Genomic DNA, 16,807 nt, shown 5'->3' with positions numbered 1-16,807 from the left:
CCTCTGCTTTGACCCTGGTTGCAGTTTCCAAGTTCAAAAACAAAACGATTTTTAAAAATGCATTTATATTTGTAATTGTTCAATAGTTTGGGAAGGTTGCATAGGCAGAATTGGATAATTATGTGAATTATGGTTAATAAATAATAATTACTATAGCATGGCAAACCATCTAAAACTGTCTTAATCCAAACAAAAATTCCTGGCAAATGAAGATACAGTGCTCTGGATGGATTCAAACTCTGCATAATTCAAAGTTTGTATGGCAATTTTTAAGGGATAAAAGGCTACGATTGTTTGGTATCAAGTATCAACCATTTATTTATGAACGTTGTGGGATTGCATGGTCAGCTCTTAGCTGTTAATTACAGGTCGAGTACTTTGCGCCGAATTAACTGAAATCCAGACACAACCACGAGGATTTTGTCCGATGGTTTGAGTTGATACTCCGTCGTAATGTGTTCTGTTTCTTTAGATAAATGAAAGGACTTGTCAAACAAAAAAAAAAAATGGGAAAGTTGTTAGTTTTCCTCAAAGAGAAGATAGTTTTATTTCTCAACAGTGAAAAAGTTCTCTATGATCTCCATAGTGTTGCTTGGACACAGATCGGGGTACACATTAAAAAAAAGGACAATATAATAGAAGTCCAGCCTTATTTTACCCACTTGCACCATCATGCATTAATTTGCACACCTGCACATACATAGAATGAGGAAATGTTATGAGCAAACTTTAAGCATAAAAATTAGAAAAAAAGAAAGAGGGGATTAAGGAAAAAAAATTTTAATATACATATCAGTTACCACAACTGAGAGCTGGGATATTGCAACGAGAAGGAAGTCGAGAAGCAATCCTGAGAGTGTTGCAGAGGCAGTCATGCTGCACAGATTGGAGTGCTGCACAGCAGTCAGAACTAGGAGTGGCCTCGGGGACACCAGGCACTACAAAGGGTGCGCACACATTGAGCCTGTTGAGCTCATTTGGGCAGCTCTGTGCCTTAGCCGTCTGGGACTGCACTGCGGCTACAGCCAGCAACAGAAGTAGTGCTGTAGCTTGCCAGCTGATGAGACAGAGCAGTGACCTGAGAATTGCCATGACTACTTTTATCTTATTGGTTAACTTTCTTTCTCAATTTCGTGTCGTATTCATTGGGATTTTGGACTATTTATAGTTGGATTTTGGATGCTAAGCGAGTAAGCCATCGCATGAGTTACCTATCTAAAGTCTTTGGCACATCACAATATTGTTGTATTCAGGAATAGTTGAAGGATTACATTTCTCGTGGGTGTATAACCACACAGTAAAATTTTAACCAAAACAGAAAACTTGTGAGACAATTTGGAAAAAGTTTCTTGCCATAGCAGAAGCTTAGAAAACATAGTGCAAAACTTCATATCAAGAAATCAACTAATTGAGTGTTATAGTTGCTTGAATCAGCCAGTTTGAGATGTACATTTGATGGATTTGTATAAATATATTAGTTGTATAAAATATTAGCACTAAGATAATATTTATTATGAAAAATAAAGCCATAGATTAAGTGACCATCTACTATCTTTTTATATTAACTTATCTCCTTGCAACAGCAAGGGGCTTAACGATCTATGAAATGTCATTTTATTGAGGTTATCTTTCAGCTTTGTTAATTAATTATTACAAATGATAAATATAGCTCAGAATGCCAAGATAAAACACTTAAGATTCCAAGTCTTTTTTTTTTTTTTTAAATTCAAGTTTAATATACTATTAAAGTTAAAGAATATTTGGAAATGAAGGAAAACAAGATTGGCTCATACATTTTGTCCATGTTGCTCAAGAATTTAGCTGAATTGGTTGCCTTAGAGACATGAAAGAATAATCAGTAAATCAACAAAAAGAAAAAGCAGTTAAAAATAGCTTTAAGAAGTTGTTGATGCAGTTTCAACAGTGGCAGGCGCTGTCCAATACACCTTCACTCCAAACAGAAGCTTCTCCCTGTTGAGAGGCCCATCTTCATGATCAACAATTTGACTATCCCAATTCAATCCATCGGTTATCTTTTTTATCTTCACCAATATATCCACATCATCTCGGAAGACTACACTTCCTTCAGGTCTCAGTATTCGATCCATCTCTAGCAGAATGTCCTCCATCTCACATCTGCAACATTAATACAGGGCACCACATTATGAAACCTAGCTAAAAATGTTTGAATGATTCTTGCATCTTTGCTTCTACTACAATTATCAGAGTGATACCTCGATGGTCGAAACAAAAATAATTAAAGTTTCTGAATAAGACTACCTGTCCTTATAGAGGCTAAACACAGAATCAGCATGAATGAAGTCGTATGTTCTTGGATAAGTAGACATGGCTTCACACCTGCAAGAAAATAAAATGATTATATGACACAAGCTTTCAAAGAGTATTTGATACTGATAACATATCCAAAACCAGCCAAGCTTAAGCATACCAATTCTGATATGTTCCGATCAGTCCCCTTTCATAAATAACTCCAAGTGTATTGACTTTAGCCTCAGCAGGAATAACATTCATGACCCATACAGGATCGTCAATGAGAGCAGTGGCAAATCCGCCCAAGTATGCGTTCATATCTAAAATGTTTCGATACCTTCCATTTTGTCCTAATTGATGGTTCAATGTTTTATAATAAGACAACCTCCTCTTCCATACGTCTGAATCTTGCATGAAAATTTCAGCTGTAATCCCATTTACAGTTCCATTCCTAATCCTTGGTGGGATCGCATTTAGTCTTTGAGGCCATTTTGCCAATTCACCACCCGCAATTTCTTGATCATGGGAAACTTCTGGCAAACGGGTCAAACAAGTTTCCAAATTTGTATACCTGGAAATGGTCAAAATGAATTAAAACTGATCAGGGATTCATGTAACAAAATATTTAAAAAATAAGTGGTATTGAAAAGCAACAAACCAGGCTTTGTCAGGATCCTGAGCCAGGCAAAAAGGTGGGTTTCGGTTAAACTTGCGATTAACTTTACAATTAAGATGATTGATGGGCTTTTGCCAAATAGCAATGTCATCTTTCTCCACCAACTTTTTCCAGCATAATCTCCTAGCAACTCTCTCGATGCGAGTCTGTTCATCATTTAAATCCTCTCTGGTTCTTTGCCAGCCTTGCCAATATTTCTTCCAACGAATTGGAGGGCCAGAGAGAATCCAGTACCCGCCGGGCCTTAAAACTCGATCAACTTCAATCAAATAAACCCCGTCTGCCGCCCCATGTAAAGAAGAAAATCAAGTGAATTCCAGGTGGAATTAAATGTACTTAACAATGAAATTAATTAAGGTGATGGGAATACCATACTGGTCCCATGGAATGAGGCAGCGCGAGCAATGAGCCATGTCAAAGGCTCTGGATGGGTAAGGAAGCCTCTTGGAAGCAAGAACTCCTAATATGGCAGGAACTCCTCGCTCCAACGCAAATTGCACTTGCGCTTCATGGGTGTCCCTTGGCGCGAACGACATCGTTAGGATGTTCCGAGACAGAAGATACGCTCCCCAGCTCGCTACCTACATTTTTGGAATTCATTTTACATGTTAGTACACAAATTTCCAAAATTTGATGGGGATGAAATATACTAAATTTTTTTTTTTAAAAAAAAGAAATATACAACATTAACTGATGCGTTATTTGTAATTTAGATTTTTTTTAATAGCACTTTGAGTATGCCAGTGGTGCTATAACATTTATATTGTGGTGTTGTATACATAGCTATAAAAGGAAAATTTCTAAGGGACCTTAAATTACTACCAGTAGTTAATGTATAATTATTAATTATTAGCTTCAGTGGAATATGAATGCATCGTATGTGTAATTAGTATAGTACCTATACATATGTAACGTAACGCGGCCCAATGAATTGATACTGCAACCGTTTGGTCTCGACAAATGTGTAAATTGTTTCCCTCCATTAACCTCACACCAATCCAAAAAAGGTTGGAAAAATAAATGAAAATAAATAAAACGTAAAAATCGCTGTAAAATTTTAAAGGTTCCCATTTCCGAAGTAAGAGACGTTTTGACCCAACAATGTTTCAACTTCACAATAATTAACAGAGCTTCTAATTGTTTATCGACAACGAAATGAAACGAACCAATTATATCTTCAGTTTCTTTAATATGTACAATAAAAAAAAACTGATGAAGAAGAGTAGAAGACTTACACCACAGCCAGTATCAATGGCGGTTCGAATAGACCCATCTTTGAGATTTATCAGCTTCCCGATATCATCTATATACGCATCCGCACCGTGGGGAAACATTGTTCCTCCTCCGGGGAACCTGAACCGCTTACCTTCATATCTAATCCAATTTTGCCCCGCTTTCTCCACTGTCAATTCCTTGTGCGGCACGTTGGCGAACCAAGCCAGATCCCGGCTCTTTGGCCACGGGAAAGGGTTCTTGTAATCATAGGGTGCAGGCACACGACATTTCAGTAGCTCTCCTTTCTCCGGGCAATGCCTCTCCCTGTATATCAACCTGTCCCTCTTAAATTTCAACGATCTTATGTGGTCCTCGCATGGGGTGTATTCACTGTACTTAACGCTGCATGAAGGGTAGGTTTTGACATCTGGCAGAAGCGACTCCTCATCAGCGTCCGCCACGTGGTGGGTTGAGAAATCTAAGGTTTCTGACGTTGTCCGGGTGGTGATGGTGGTGTTTGGGTTTGGGTTTGGGATGCATGAGAGTGATTTGTTGGTGGTGATGAAGGTGGGGGCGCTGCCGCTATGTTGCCAAAGGCCAAAGAGGAAAGAGAGGGTGCAGAGGCAAAGAACAAGAGCTAAGGAGAAGAGGCTGCCTTTTCTGGAGGCAAATGAGGTTGTAGTGGCTTTGAGGGGTTTGAAGGTGGCATGGTATGGTAAAATGCAACCAGCCATGGTTTGGACTAAAGCGAAAGGGGCTTGTTGTTTCTCGTTTGTTGGTTCTACTTCTATCTATTTAAACTAATGGCAGTATTTATATGGTATTAGATTTGGAGAAGGCTTTGAAGAGAAATAGGTTTTGGATCGAGTCATGCGGGCGACGGTGTATGGCAAATATATTAATTATGTAGGTTTTGGATTCAAGTGAAGGGGAAGAGAGAGATAGAGACAAGTTGTGTGTCCTAAAAATGGAAGACTGGGTAAGATCACAGCTTAAAAGCTTAGCTGGATGATGCAAACAAAAATAGAAAACAGAGACTGAGATTTGACAACTAAAGAAATTGCCATTAATCTGCTAGACTTAGCCAAAACATTGTGAACTGGCTGGATATTACCATCACTATGAAACACGGTCCAGTTAAATCCTGTCTGGTAAGTCCCTGTTCCAAGTCGAACACACTTGGATTAGAAAATTTAATTAATTAGCAAAATATACATAAGATACGAGGTAGCTAGTTTGCTCCCCGTCGAACATGCAATACTCTTACTTGACTTGGGTGAAAGTGGAGCATTGCCTCAAGCAACCAAATTGTGAGATAGTTCCAACATGGGCCATAATTCAAAGCTTGATTTGTCGAGGTTTGCAATAGAAAGGAACGTTTGGGGAAGTTGGTATTCGGGAGAAGAATAACCCAACGTCAACGCAACGATTATAATTCCTCAAATATTAAATATTAGTAATAGTCAAATACAATATAACATTTATATATTAATATTCAATAAATTAATAATTTTGATTAAGTAATATTTTTAGTCGATCTCGATTTGAGATCAATATAATAAATTAATAATTCATTAAATTTATAAAATAATACATTTAAAAAAAACACATAGGTTCATTTGATATACAAATTAATAATCTTCTTATTATACATCAAAATTTTATATATATGTAACTCAATTGAGAAACTTTTATAAAATATGACTCAAATGTTACTTTTTTTTTTTTGAAATTGATGTTTCCTTAGATCTCATCTCTAAATTTTTATAATGCATTAAGAAATTTTAGTGTAGTGTTCTCGTATTTAAAGAGAAAATTATATATTGTGATTATTGCTTTAAGTGTATCTTTATGTAAAACAAGCTTCAGTACAAATCTATCGTCTTCAATTTCATTTTATCTATCATTTCTCATGATCTATAACATTTTTAGTCTTTCTTTTAATTAATAATAAAAGTTAAATATTTTCTTATTGGTGTGGATGGATTAAAACCAATTATCAATATATATAACGTGTGAGATTTATTTGCTTAACTCTAACTTTTGTTTGTTGGAAATAAAAAGCAAAATACTGGAAATCCAACAACTTTACACTTGTAGTTTGATGAAATCTAACAATTTAAGTTCTACGTGATATTTGCTTTTCGAAAAAAATATTTTCTAGAGATATCCATTAATTATTAAATTTTTTTAATAACGATATAATAGTATAATTGAAAGTTAATTGAGAATAAAAGGGTAATATAATTCATAAAAGTTTTACACCCTTGGTGAAAGAAACAGGTAGTGAGTTGCGTTTTAAGTTTTACTAATTCATTGAGAAAAAGGATTTTCAATGAAAATTTTGTTAAAAAAGCTCAAAATTCTGACGATAATATTTTTTATCAATTAATTTTTGATGAAATATTTTGTCTGAAGGTTGGTCAAAAAACAATTATCAATAAACTGATATATTAAAAATGAGAATATTTTCTCGAAAGGAACAAAATATTTCGTGATAAAATTCATGGTTAGAAATTAAAATTCAATAAGATGAAATATTCTTTTGATAGTTTCGTTGATAAAATTGTAACTAATTATTGACAAAATATGTATTTTAAATTTGAATTAATTTAGTAAAAAGACATGAATTTTCGTCAATAATTCAAATGTATTTCCTTGAAAATTGGAGCCTTCCGACTTTCCATTATATAATCCACCCTACCATAAAAAATGGGTATATAAGATAGCCTCGTTACAAGAATTATATAATTGTTTTTGAAATTTAAAAGCACAAGTAGTATCTCACTACAATTGTTCACAAATATTGTTTTGAAATAAAATATTGCAAAAGAGTTTTTATGGATATTCCAACTCATTCCTTAAATAAAAAAAAAGAATAATAATAATAATTTAACTTGTAAATTTTTTAGAAAAAAAAAAAAAGAAGGCAGGGCCTCGTAGGCATAGGGTAACAAATGATATTACGAGAAACCTCAGGGTCAATTTTATGAAATTAAACGGGTTTAAAGTCGGCTTGTTTTTAAATAAGGGGAATTATAGAGCATAAATAAGCCTCTGTCGTTCTGTTAGGGCTTTTGAGAGGGGAAGCAGAGGGGGAAGTAAAGCTTTGCGCAAAAACCCGCGAGAATCCACACCCACCCAAGTTTCTTTAGGCAAATCTACAATGGCGGACGACGACTATAATGACATGGATATGGGGTTCTCTCTCTTTCCTTCTTTCTTCCTTCATTTCTTTGTCGGTTTTATATTTTATTTTTATGTAGTCGATTCTACAATTTTTGACTACGTTTTTGGGCTTCTGTTGAAATTAGGATAGTAAAGTAATCGGGGAAGTGGGTTTTTTTTAGTTTTTATTCTTCGATTGTTTGGAAATTGGGAAACTAATAGTTTCTTTTTTTAATTAAAAATTCGTTGGTAATGGGAAATTTTCACTTTTGAACCCTACTTTTTCTAAGCAACGCAACAGAGGGTAAAGATTTTTCCTATATCTGTTCTGCTTTCGTATTTACTGTGAAATTTCGGCATTTTATGTTATTGTTGCTCAAGAATTTATACTCGGGTTGTTAAAATTGTCGCTGCAGATATGAGGATGAGCCACCAGAGCCTGAGATTGAAGTGAGGATCCATTTGTTTTTTCATGGTTATCTAAAAGAAATCCGATGTATGTGATAGAGCTATTTGATGTCTAATTGTTTGTGATGGACAGGAAGGAGCCGAGGAAGATTTGGAAAACAATAACAATGATGATGTTCCTGTGGAACCTATTGAAACTGAGGAAAAAGAAGAGCATGATTCTAAGGACAAAATTCGCAAAACCTCAAAGTACATGACCAAATATGAGCGTGCTAGAATCTTGGGTACTCGTGCCCTGCAGATCAGGTTAACTTATACTTTAGATTTTTTTGTTGAACGGGGTTGGCTGTAGGATTTAGCAGTTTCAGTCTTATTTTATGCTTTAACAAATTTTGTTTTTGTCTGAGCAGTATGAATGCTCCTGTCATGGTTGAGTTGGAGGGTGAGTCTGACCCACTCGAGGTAAGTTTTTGTTAATGACTGCATTTCTTGTTTTTCTGCTGTCTCTTCTTTATAGTCTTCCTTTTAGAAAATTGATACAAATGTAGCTTGCACTTTTATAATAAAGCCTGTTGACTGCTTATATGAGATTTCCAGTCTGCTTACTTATTTGACAATATATGTTTTGCACATCAATTTGCAGAAAATGGATGTTGAATTTTCTATAATGTTTATTTATTTTATTGCTGTAGAGAAGTTTTTAGATTGTTTGTAGGAAATAGGCCTCCTAGATGCATGTTTGTTGTTTGACAAATGATTTATAGAGAATTGAAACTAAAAGGAAAGATTGAGGAGATGACAACAAATGCTGAAATACTATTTCTGCAATATGTTTTGGAGGATGTCACTCTGTTAGGCGGTGTCTATTGTCTTATCGCATAGCTGATATGTGGTCAACAAGGGACCTTCCTGTCCTTCAGTAGTCAGTATGTAACATACACATGATACTGCCCAAGAACATTTGAATGGGTTTCTTGTATCTTGTTAATATTGCACACTTGAATGCTTGAAGTATGCAGTACTTTGCACACTGAATGTGTCAAGGAACATATAATATCAAAATTCCTCGACCGGATATACAACAATGATTTGACGTGGTCTTATCCTCCTCGTTTTGCATCATGTTTAGGTTGAAACGTGATTGGTTTTCAGTTGCATTTGGATGTTTTTCCTGGGTTTTCCCTTTTTGTTCCTTGATGTGGCAGTTTCTTTGCTTGTCCCAAAAGTTTTAGATATATTTCCTTTACTTGATCTGACAGCTTTCTTTCTAGTATCCCATGCTTGACCTTGAAAACTTGTCAGCAAGATGTTTTTGCATTGCATGATTAGTGAGAACACTTCATGTCATTTATCCTATAGAATAATATTGTATTGCTTTTTCTTTGCTATAACCCTCATTTTTTTTTGCATTTGTATTAGATTGCCATGAAGGAGCTTCGAGAGCGGAAAATACCCTTCACCATTCGGCGCTACTTGCCCGATGGAAGGTGAGACTTTGTTAAAAAGAATTCTCTTCTTGGTTTCTATAAGGGAATAATTGAACAGTGGGCTTTAGCTGTAAGTGTTGCTATGTACTTGAAGGAAAGAATGGAAAGAAAAATTGAAAATAAATGGGTGGGGTGGGGAATGTGGTCAATTTGTCATGTCTTTATTTACTTGCTTTCTTTTTTGCGTTTCTGATGGATTTACCTTTGGTGTAACATTTCAGTTATGAGGATTGGGGAGTTGATGAGTTGATTGTGGAAGACTCATGGAAGAGACAGGTTGGAGGTGATTGATTGCCAGTCATTTGTTAGTGGAGGAATAGGAATGTGTTCTTAGTTTCTAGATTGGGTGTGTAATTGTGGTATGGAAGAGTTGTAACTCTTGGATTTTGTCTGTAAATGTAAAAAGACTATTTGCATGATCCCTCGAGCTCTACTAGTAGACTGATTTAAATACCTGCTCTGCCTTTGACATCGAACAAAATGAATGTGGCTTTAAATGGCCTTCAGAGTAGGATACAGCCTTTGGAATTTGTTAAGAGATTGGCAGATGAATCTTGTTCTTTCAAAGAGGAGGCTTTTCCTCTTAAACCGTGTTCTTGGAGAACTAACTATTTGGATTATCTTGTGTCATCACCAATTTATTCTTTTGTGCGTTTTCGTATCCAAGCTAGCTCTTAAGCATCCTAGTGATGAGGTAGGCTCAAGATCGGGGTAGGTATTGGGTAAGGTCTTGTTTCCATATGAAGTCATTTCAACTAAAAACAGGCATTCTTTTATTAATCTCTCGTGGATGGTATTCAAATATTTGCTTGCTCCATAATTGAGAAAACCACTGTTTCTCCAGAGTCTTGTACATAGAAGTCTGCAAAACAAATTATACCATTCGCATCCTCCGCACTGGTATTTCTCAGCTGGAAAAATTCTTATCGCCACAATTTTCCCAACTCATGAGGTATCAACGCTTACAATCACAAAATAGGTTTTTAGCGTTGGAAAAATCGTAATTAATGATCCACAATTATTTCTGTTTGCCTTCATGGATGCATTGAATTTCTTTGTGCATCATTTGTGAAGCAAGGTCAAAGCTCAAGTCAGCATTCTCTTTTTGAGTCTATCATAGATTTCTTACAAATCCTTTCCACCATTGCTTCAGATATAGTTTCCATTAAGAGCAGACATGCATTTTATAAAAAAAAAAAAAAAAAAAAAAAAAAAAAAGCTCTGGTGACGCATGATAATCCTTAATTATGTTGTGCGGGATATTCTGCTTTTCAATTTATCTGGAAATTCAAGATACTTGATTCTGAATTTCAGACCCATGAAAATGATAATGAGTTATATAATTGGCTATGGCATTTTCCATCCGTCGTGAAGATAAGGATATGATAAAATCATCACGCCTAGAAAACAATTTAACTTAATGCATTGTTTTCAAATTTAAAGAGGTTATAAATGAAAAAGACATGGCAGGGTCCTCCTATCAGGAGCCTTTATTGGATAGATTTACCAATGCCAGTCATTTGAAGTTGAGGGAGTCCACTACCATAAATGAGTTATTTCATGATGAATCCTCCCCCGTCAGAAAATTTATTAGCACTATATCTTTTTAAACAAGCACATTCAAATGCGTTTCCACGCTAATAATATTGATCACTGGTCTAATAAAAATGGCCGCCCGTTATATATATCTCTCAGGCCGAAGATGGAGAAACATAAACTAATTACCAATGCTCCAAAAACTGGTGCGACCGGATGATCTAAAGGGTTGCAACAGAAGGGCTTTTCTTTTCAATTTGGATTATCAGGTATATAGTTTTCATAACTGTGAATAGCCATCATGTGGAGAGGCAGATCAGGAAATAGTGATAGTTATTGGGACAACATTGAGAAAAACCTGTATGACATGTTTTTCTATGAAGCTGACAATATACAACAGATATACCATGATGAGGTACCTGAACCTGAATAGGCTTATTGCCACCCCTCCCACCCTGCTTCCCTTGGCTCCTCTTCTTCATTCTCTAATTTTGCAATTTGAACTGACTTCTGTATGTGAGGCTCAGGCTAGAAAGTAAATTTCTCAAAGATGGGTTAATTTCTGTCATTGTTTTAAGGGGCTTGCGGTTCCAATATATCAAAGGCATGATAACAATTATTCAGATGGAGATAATTACGGAAGCAGTAGTTCTTGGGGGGAGTACTCAGGACATACATCAGATGAAGCTCTAGCAAGACACTTACAGGAGATGGAGGATGGTTTCCAAAACTTTTCCTTTGATGAACACTTTGGAACAGGTAAAATCAATTGACTATGATGCTTTTTTCGGACCCTCTATATACATAGGCACTTCATATAATTTAATAGTATTTTTACCCATGTACACCAAGACCCTGTTAATTCTTCAGTTTTGTAAGGGTTCAGTACTGTCTTATTGGTCAAGATAATTCAATTCTCAGTGTCTGCAGGGGCAGGAGGTGTCAGTCAAGAAGGGCCTTCGTTTTCGGTGAAGGATCTGTGCTCTCTTTGTACCAACATATAGTCAATCATTATATGTATAAAACTAGGTTCTATGCTCAATTGCAGGGGGGAGATCAAGATAATGTTGATCCTGATAACATGACTTATGAGGTAGGCATTCTTTTCAAGACTGCACTCTATCAGCTGTTGGAATTTTTGGTAGATGCGAAAGCCAATAATAAAACAAAAAGCTTTTGAAAGATATGTGCACAGAGTCTGCATGTGGGAGTGAATGGTTTATCTTAAACATGGTGGCTGTGAAGTTGTGTGGCTAAGTTTCTAACCTTGGTTTGTTATAAATGTTACTTCCTGAATGATGTGAAAACAATCTGTGGATTTTCTTATATCTTTGTTTCTTCATCTAAGGAACCAAGAAACGAGTGATATAGAATAGGACAAAGTTAGAAATAAGCAGTAACATTTATCTGATATGAATCATATAAAATTTATCTAAACCTTATTAAACAATAATATAAGCTTTTGGGCATTATCTTTTGTCAGCAAATCTCCGAATTAGGACAATCCATTGGTAGTGCTAAGAAAGGACTATCGGTAGAGCAGATGTCCCGGTTACCAACTCACAAATACAAAGGATCATCTAAGAAAAAAGGCAAATCTGGTGATGAAGACTCAGAGTAAGATTAATTATCATTTGGCTACTTGTCATTTTAATGTTAAGATAACGCATTGCATTGGTGTGTCAGATTGAGGGTCAACTTACTCGTACAAAGGTGAATATTTAAACCATGTTCACCTGAGATTCTGAATCTTATCTATTAGAGCAGCACAGTAGCTTGACCAGCCTGTTATTCAGTTGCCACCTCCTTAAACCTTTCACTGGGTAAACTGGAATACGTCACAAATTATCCGTCTTTGATTTGCTTCAACTCACTTTAATATGACAAAAGTCCTAAATGTTGCAATATTTTTTATAATCGGTAGGTCACTTTCCGCAAAATATAGAATATCTTTTTCTGATATAATTATGCTTTATGTTACATCTGAGCCCAGGTGTGTGATATGTAAGATGCAATATCGCCGGGGGGATGCATTAATGACCCTGCCCTGTGCACACAAGTATCACGAGGAGTGCATTAAGAATTGGTTAGGAGAAGACAACGTAAGTTGTTTTTCCCTTTGGCTCATCTCTCTCTCTCTCTCTCTCTATATATATATATATACTATTAATTCTCTGACTACCAAGTACCAACCGTATATATCTTCCTTTGATCATTGCTTAATTTTGTTGCAAATTACAATGTTCCAAGCAAACATTCAGGCTTGCATTCATTTTTCCATACTATGGTGCATCGCCTGTGTTTTATATTCCAATCCAATAATCACTTGAAGAAAGGAAAAAGGGGAAAAAGAAAGACGGAAATAGTACTTCTGATTATGAATATTGTTCGCATTGTTAGTACTTTGCAGAATTATCCACCTTCAGCCAAAAAAAAGAAACGTGTATAATCTCTATCTACCTCTGTCTGACAGAGCTGCTGCGTCTGCAAAGAGGAGGTGGCTGTATGATTTGGGGAGGCTTCCATGGCAGGAATTACTGCTGCTGTCCACCTTTCTATAAAGTTGTATATGTTTAACTCTTTTAATTTTTATTTAGTTCTTTTTACTGCGGTTCCCTTAAACATTGTGTTAAATAAGTTATTCTTTTAAAAAGGACCTGATCTCTTCGGAACAAAATCTCGAACGCATCTTAAGTCAATGAGAAAAACTGTACTATTCTGAATAATAATAAGTTTAAAGTAGCTGGTTTCATGCCATGCCTGCAACTACCTATTCTCCATGTTCAAATCAAAACCAATCTGTTTTGCCCTGTTGACTGCCAGAAACCCCATCAATTTAACTCTTCCTGGCTCCTGCATTCATGTAGATCAATATAAAAATTCAATAGCCTTCGTTTTCGTGTTTTCATCCTTATCCAGGTATCCTGGTTGACTTACTCAGACAACAATGATCTCAAAACTTGGGCCGTATCCTTCTTTACTCGCGTCCTTTTTCCAGGCGCTAGTCCCCAAAGGATGGACTGATAGCCCTGCTATCATAGTACTTATTATTAACAATGGAACAAAAATTGGCCAAAAAAAAAAGAGAAACAATGGAGCAATGATAATAAACAGTATTGTCACTGCTCTTTAACATGGAACCAGGATAACAAAAAGAGCGTGGGCTATAACTGCATGTGTTTCATACTATAATTTTCATGTATATAAATGCACCCCATAGGCTGACATTAATGCTCAATCAATGTAATGATTTTCGTTTTTATTTCATAAATTTATGTAAAGTAGCACTGTGCGGACCGTGATGAATGAACAAATCAACGTTAGGTAAAACGATTGATTAGTTGATAAAGTCATAAAGATATTCTTCTCTAGGAGTGGGACCATTCAAAGGTATAGCTAAGCGAGTAGTGTAGTAGAATAGAATCGTATGCTAGATCTCAACCAGTAAATTTGTGAAGAATCAATTCTATATATCCACTTGGTTATAATGAAATATTTTCCAGTTAAACTGTTAATATTGTTCTTTAATGCCTTCTAGCTGAAGCACGAATCAATCAGGAAATTAATTGCCAATCCCTAGCGTCAGATGTAATCATATCCTACGTCTTTTAGACGAAAATTTTGCATGTTGAATGTGCATAGGGCGGCTTCATTTGTTCCATATGGTGAAATGATGGAAAAGGGGGGGGGGGGGGGGGAGGGGGCTGTTCAAGATCTTTACTTCCATTGACAGGACTACAACAACGACCATTCATTGAACTTGCGTTTGTCAGAAATTTTTGCTAGAAGAAAAAGATGCAAAACAAACGAGAAAAACATCCAAGAGGGGGACTAAGTCTTGAAAAGCAACTTGCTATGAATTTTTAGGTCAAATTCCTAACAGGTGTAAATTGTGAATTAAAATCTTAATTGTTATATAATTGAAATCTCTCCCGTGACTTAATCGTCGAATTTGAAGCAAAGTTTGCTCTTATAATATCAGCAAAATTTCCTTCAACCATTTCCACTGCTGGCAAGTAGGTTGATATACATAATTGGCATTCGCAAATCAAACTCAATTGAGGAAGCTATTCCATTTTAAACAAAATGGGAATTCAGGATTAGACTGCTTGGTAGCCAAACAAAAAAGCATATATATATATATCCTGGTTCCATGTTGGTTTGATCTCAGGCACAGGAATTAGTCAGGAACTCCCACACGTATTAGATTCGGTATGTGAACAAGGTTTGTGGCTCTTACTTGTATTCTGACTCAGCACCACGTTAACGGCAGGATCTAAAATGACAGTACTGTTGCTGAACAGGAATCGTGTGGACACCATAATTTGGTTAAACTCAAGAGAAAAATTGCGAATTATTGGGGACGTCTATACTAGTTTGGAGTACCCGATGCTTGATCCAATCTATCTAAATAACTTGAAATAGGAATTCAGAAAATGAGGAGAAGGGACCAGCCTGGTAATGTCTTTTCTTTGTTGAACCATATAATTTGTTGGGTTTAAGCAGTTTGGAATAATTGAAACAGATGGTCAAACCACACATTTTGCTTTTCATTATTGCTTTTTGGTTCGGTTTGCGGACTATTAAGTATATGCACATGATGCGATGGCATGAACCTGACCATCGAAAAAACAATGACAATTCACCCATGGGGGAAAATGAGTGCAATGAAAAGAACATTAATTTACAAACATATTTGCGGTTTAGACCAAAATGCCGTCTAGGGTCAACAGGCAAAACTCTGTGGAGCAAGCAATGTACAAATGACCCCACGCACTTCTAGTTAATTAGAGAAACAGTCAAACCATGTGAAACCAGTTGGTGTTGCATGTGGCCAATGAGTTTTGTGGTATAGAGTATGTAAATATGTTATGTGTGTTCAAAAGGAATTAAAGGTGTTGCATTCTCCACACTAATAAATCTCGCAATTCCTAATACAAACAACTAAATCTTGTTAGTTGAAGCCTTTTTCTTTGTGATTTAAATGCGGAGGACTTGCCGAAAGGTCGCCTACCGGCCCCTAATACAGTCACCGCCCATCCCCGTGGCCAGGCAAGCAAAAGTAGCCCAAATCGCACAAATCTTACCACAACACACACACATATAGTCAAAATATCCATCAAGTTTATGTACTTATATATTTTGTTCAGTTTAATTTTTATACTCAAAATCGAAATAATTTAATTTTTTTATTTTAGAAATAACTTCAATTTAGTTCTTCCTACTAACGACATTTAATTTTTTCGTTAAAAAGATGATATCAGTGCATACATGACATTTTTTATGATGTGACACTCATATGATGAAATGGCACGTCATATAACACTAATATAATGATGTGACAATGTTGACATAACATTGACATACTGACGCATCAATGCCGTGTGACAAATACAAAATTTTTTGTGTTACGTTATAAAGATTAAATTGAACAAAAATATATAATAAATAAATTAAATTGAACAAAATTAAAATGTTAATGGACTAAATTAAAAAAATATTTAAAAAAACACAAATCTTTATGTAGATGATAGATATATTTATTAATAAGATAAATATTTAAGTGTAAATTATTTATGGTATTAAAAAATATATATAAATATTATTTTACTTAATTATTTGATTCTAAAATATGTACATTAATTTTTTTTTTAAAATTAAGTTTGAATTCTCCTTCTATAAAAAAATTGAAAAAAATTTCATACCAAAAGTTAAATTTAAATGAATACTTGCACTATATTGGAATAAAATAATATAAAAAAACTAAATAAATTTTTTTCTTCATTTATAATAGTATAAAAATTTAAAATTTATTTTATTTAGTTTTTAACATGAGCTGAACTCAAATAAGTAAAATAAGTTGATTTAATTACAACTTTCACAATTTACAAATATCTATTATTTTGGAATTATTTAACCCTCATCCAATTTACCTTTTATTTAAATTTACTCAAAGTTTCTTATGAAATGATTTTATTTAATTTCAAATACCACAATCAAATTCTGCTAAATTTAAATTTAAATTTAAATTATTAATTTAGATCTA

General features: G+C 35.0%; 4 protein-coding genes across 4 annotated transcripts; 2 read left to right on the top strand and 2 right to left on the bottom strand.

Annotated features, from left to right (window-relative positions):
- Positions 793-1,092, bottom strand: LOC108661369 (protein MEN-8). The gene has a single exon (XM_018117596.1). The coding sequence runs from the start codon at positions 1,090-1,092 to the stop codon at positions 793-795; it is 300 nt and encodes a 99-aa protein (XP_017973085.1).
- On the bottom strand, positions 1,791-4,955 carry LOC18605510 (probable methyltransferase PMT15). The gene is made up of 6 exons (XM_007038548.2): positions 4,183-4,955; positions 3,318-3,528; positions 2,930-3,227; positions 2,450-2,842; positions 2,281-2,358; positions 1,791-2,136 (listed from the first exon to the last, which is right to left on the bottom strand). Exons 1-6 carry the CDS (start codon positions 4,894-4,896, stop codon positions 1,896-1,898), a joined length of 1,935 nt encoding a protein of 644 aa, XP_007038610.2. The 5' UTR covers positions 4,897-4,955; the 3' UTR covers positions 1,791-1,895.
- LOC18605508 (DNA-directed RNA polymerases II, IV and V subunit 6A) lies at positions 7,180-9,845 on the top strand. Its single transcript, XM_007038543.2, has 6 exons — positions 7,180-7,363; positions 7,747-7,780; positions 7,872-8,044; positions 8,149-8,200; positions 9,158-9,225; positions 9,447-9,845. Exons 1-6 carry the CDS (start codon positions 7,329-7,331, stop codon positions 9,514-9,516), a joined length of 432 nt encoding a protein of 143 aa, XP_007038605.1. The 5' UTR covers positions 7,180-7,328; the 3' UTR covers positions 9,517-9,845.
- LOC18605509 (E3 ubiquitin ligase BIG BROTHER-related) lies at positions 10,862-13,499 on the top strand. The gene is made up of 7 exons (XM_018117567.1): positions 10,862-11,176; positions 11,340-11,520; positions 11,692-11,729; positions 11,810-11,854; positions 12,245-12,378; positions 12,755-12,863; positions 13,235-13,499. The coding sequence occupies exons 1-7, from the start codon at positions 11,063-11,065 to the stop codon at positions 13,268-13,270; spliced, it is 657 nt and encodes a 218-aa protein (XP_017973056.1). The 5' UTR covers positions 10,862-11,062; the 3' UTR covers positions 13,271-13,499.

The sequence above is a fragment of the Theobroma cacao genome, chromosome 3, assembly GCF_000208745.1.
Source record: "Theobroma cacao cultivar B97-61/B2 chromosome 3, Criollo_cocoa_genome_V2, whole genome shotgun sequence".
NCBI lineage: Eukaryota > Viridiplantae > Streptophyta > Magnoliopsida > Malvales > Malvaceae > Theobroma > Theobroma cacao.
The sequence above is the reverse complement of the archived record's forward strand: the minus strand, read 5'-3'. Positions and strand labels throughout refer to the sequence as shown.